This window comes from Sinocyclocheilus rhinocerous, unplaced genomic scaffold (assembly GCF_001515625.1).
Source record: "Sinocyclocheilus rhinocerous isolate Xijiao unplaced genomic scaffold, SAMN03320098_v1.1 scaffold193, whole genome shotgun sequence".
Lineage (NCBI taxonomy): Eukaryota > Metazoa > Chordata > Actinopteri > Cypriniformes > Cyprinidae > Sinocyclocheilus > Sinocyclocheilus rhinocerous.
Genome location: NW_015627585.1, coordinates 855,374 through 856,920, shown reverse-complemented (window position 1 = coordinate 856,920; position 1,547 = coordinate 855,374). Strand labels below are relative to the sequence as shown.

Here is a 1,547-nt window from a genome sequence, read left to right as displayed (position 1 = left end):
TGGATGTGGCGGTTCAGTAAATAGAGGGAAAAAATTCAAGGATTAACAAGATTTGCTTTCCTCCAGTTTAACAAGTGGGCAGGACACTAAAAAAACGTAACGTTGGACGTTTGTAGTAAGTAGTTTGGGTAAGTCGGTGATAATTCTTTAAAGAGTTGGAAGGCGAAAGAAAGTAAAACTTGATGTTGATATGACAGCTGAAGCAACCGCAGCACAAGGAGCGCAGCCGGACTCCAGCCAACCTGTTCTGCTCGCGACAGCAGAAGCTGAGGCACAAGCGGGAAGCGGGCACGCGCCGCTCGGATCTGACTTCGTCCGCTTCGCCGCAGCTCGTCTGTCTGCCTGTTGTCATGGAGGAGCCAAGATGGCGGTCCTGGCCTATAACCTAGGCAAACGGGAAATAAATCAATATTTCAGCATCAAAAATGCAAAACTGCTGTCTGTCGCCGCCGTCGTCCTTCTCACTGTGTTCCACACGGCTTCTCGACATTATGGAGGTGAGTGTTTGTGTGGCGGTGCGTGAGAAAGAGCTGCGTGTTTGTGTTAGCGTCAATGCTAATGCTGTCACTCAATGTTTTCAGTGAGCGTGTCTGTCACTGCTAGATACAGCTACAGCTTTGCTCATTAAAACAAATAAACTGACTGCTTCGTTAAAACGAACGTCTATTTGGCGTAATTTTATTACTAAGCACAGCATGTTTCCTGTCAAAAGGTTTTAACTAATCAATACCAGATTAAAGCTGAAAGCAGTGTTGTCGCGCAGCTGGTGTGTCTTCAGGGTTGCATTTCCAGTTAGACTTCATTCTTTGACGCATAGCGCCCAGTAGGCCGTTTTTTTAAAAACAGGTGCCTACAGGAAACGTTAGTATTTTGTTGGCATTATAGGTGTGTCTGAATCCCAAAATAGATAAGTAGTTAGTTAGATTAGATTTAGAAATCCAGCCAAACGCATGTAGTATATTTAAACACTATTCCAGGTAACTTCATTAAAAACCTATAGGCGGCGATACAGTCGTCCTTCATCTAGTCTTGCTTGTGTTGCCTGAAATTGAAGCATAATGGTCGTTAATGGTTAATGGTCGTATCTTAATGTTTAGGCATGTTCAGGTGATAATATTGTTCTTAATACTATCAGGATTGCGCAATGCATTTATCATCTCCTCTTATAATCAACGAGCTCATCGAAAAATGAACATTTTTATTGTTTACATCATTTACTTACTATGTTTAAAATTATTTGAAATACAAATATTCTGTGTAGATTTGGTATAAATATGTGATATGAGCAGATATCCTGTCCTCCTTACAATGCTGGCATAGAAGCTATATGAGAGGCACATGGAGGAACAAAATATTGAAACTGAAATAAACTGAAAAGCCCTTATATGCTAATTTTTAAATCTTGTTTTATGTTGTACACATATCAGATGGACATATTTGGCCGTTGTGCATTGTGGTTTTCACGTGATCCTTCTAATGCTGATTTGGTGCTCATTCTTTCATCAATGTTTAAAACAGTTGTGCTGTTTAGTATTTTTTTTTTTTTT

The 1,547-nt window shown here is 40.3% G+C and overlaps 1 protein-coding gene across 1 annotated transcript in view; it reads left to right on the top strand.

Annotated features, from left to right (window-relative positions):
- The first annotated feature begins 213 nt into the window (after positions 1 to 213).
- Positions 214 to 1,547, top strand: part of LOC107731667 (CAS1 domain-containing protein 1) — a 12,766-nt gene continuing 11,432 nt past the window's right edge. The window contains exon 1 of the mRNA XM_016542819.1: positions 214 to 497. Coding sequence (XP_016398305.1) covers positions 365 to 497 — 133 coding nt within the window. The 5' untranslated portion in view covers positions 214 to 364. The remainder of the gene's footprint in view (positions 498 to 1,547) is intronic.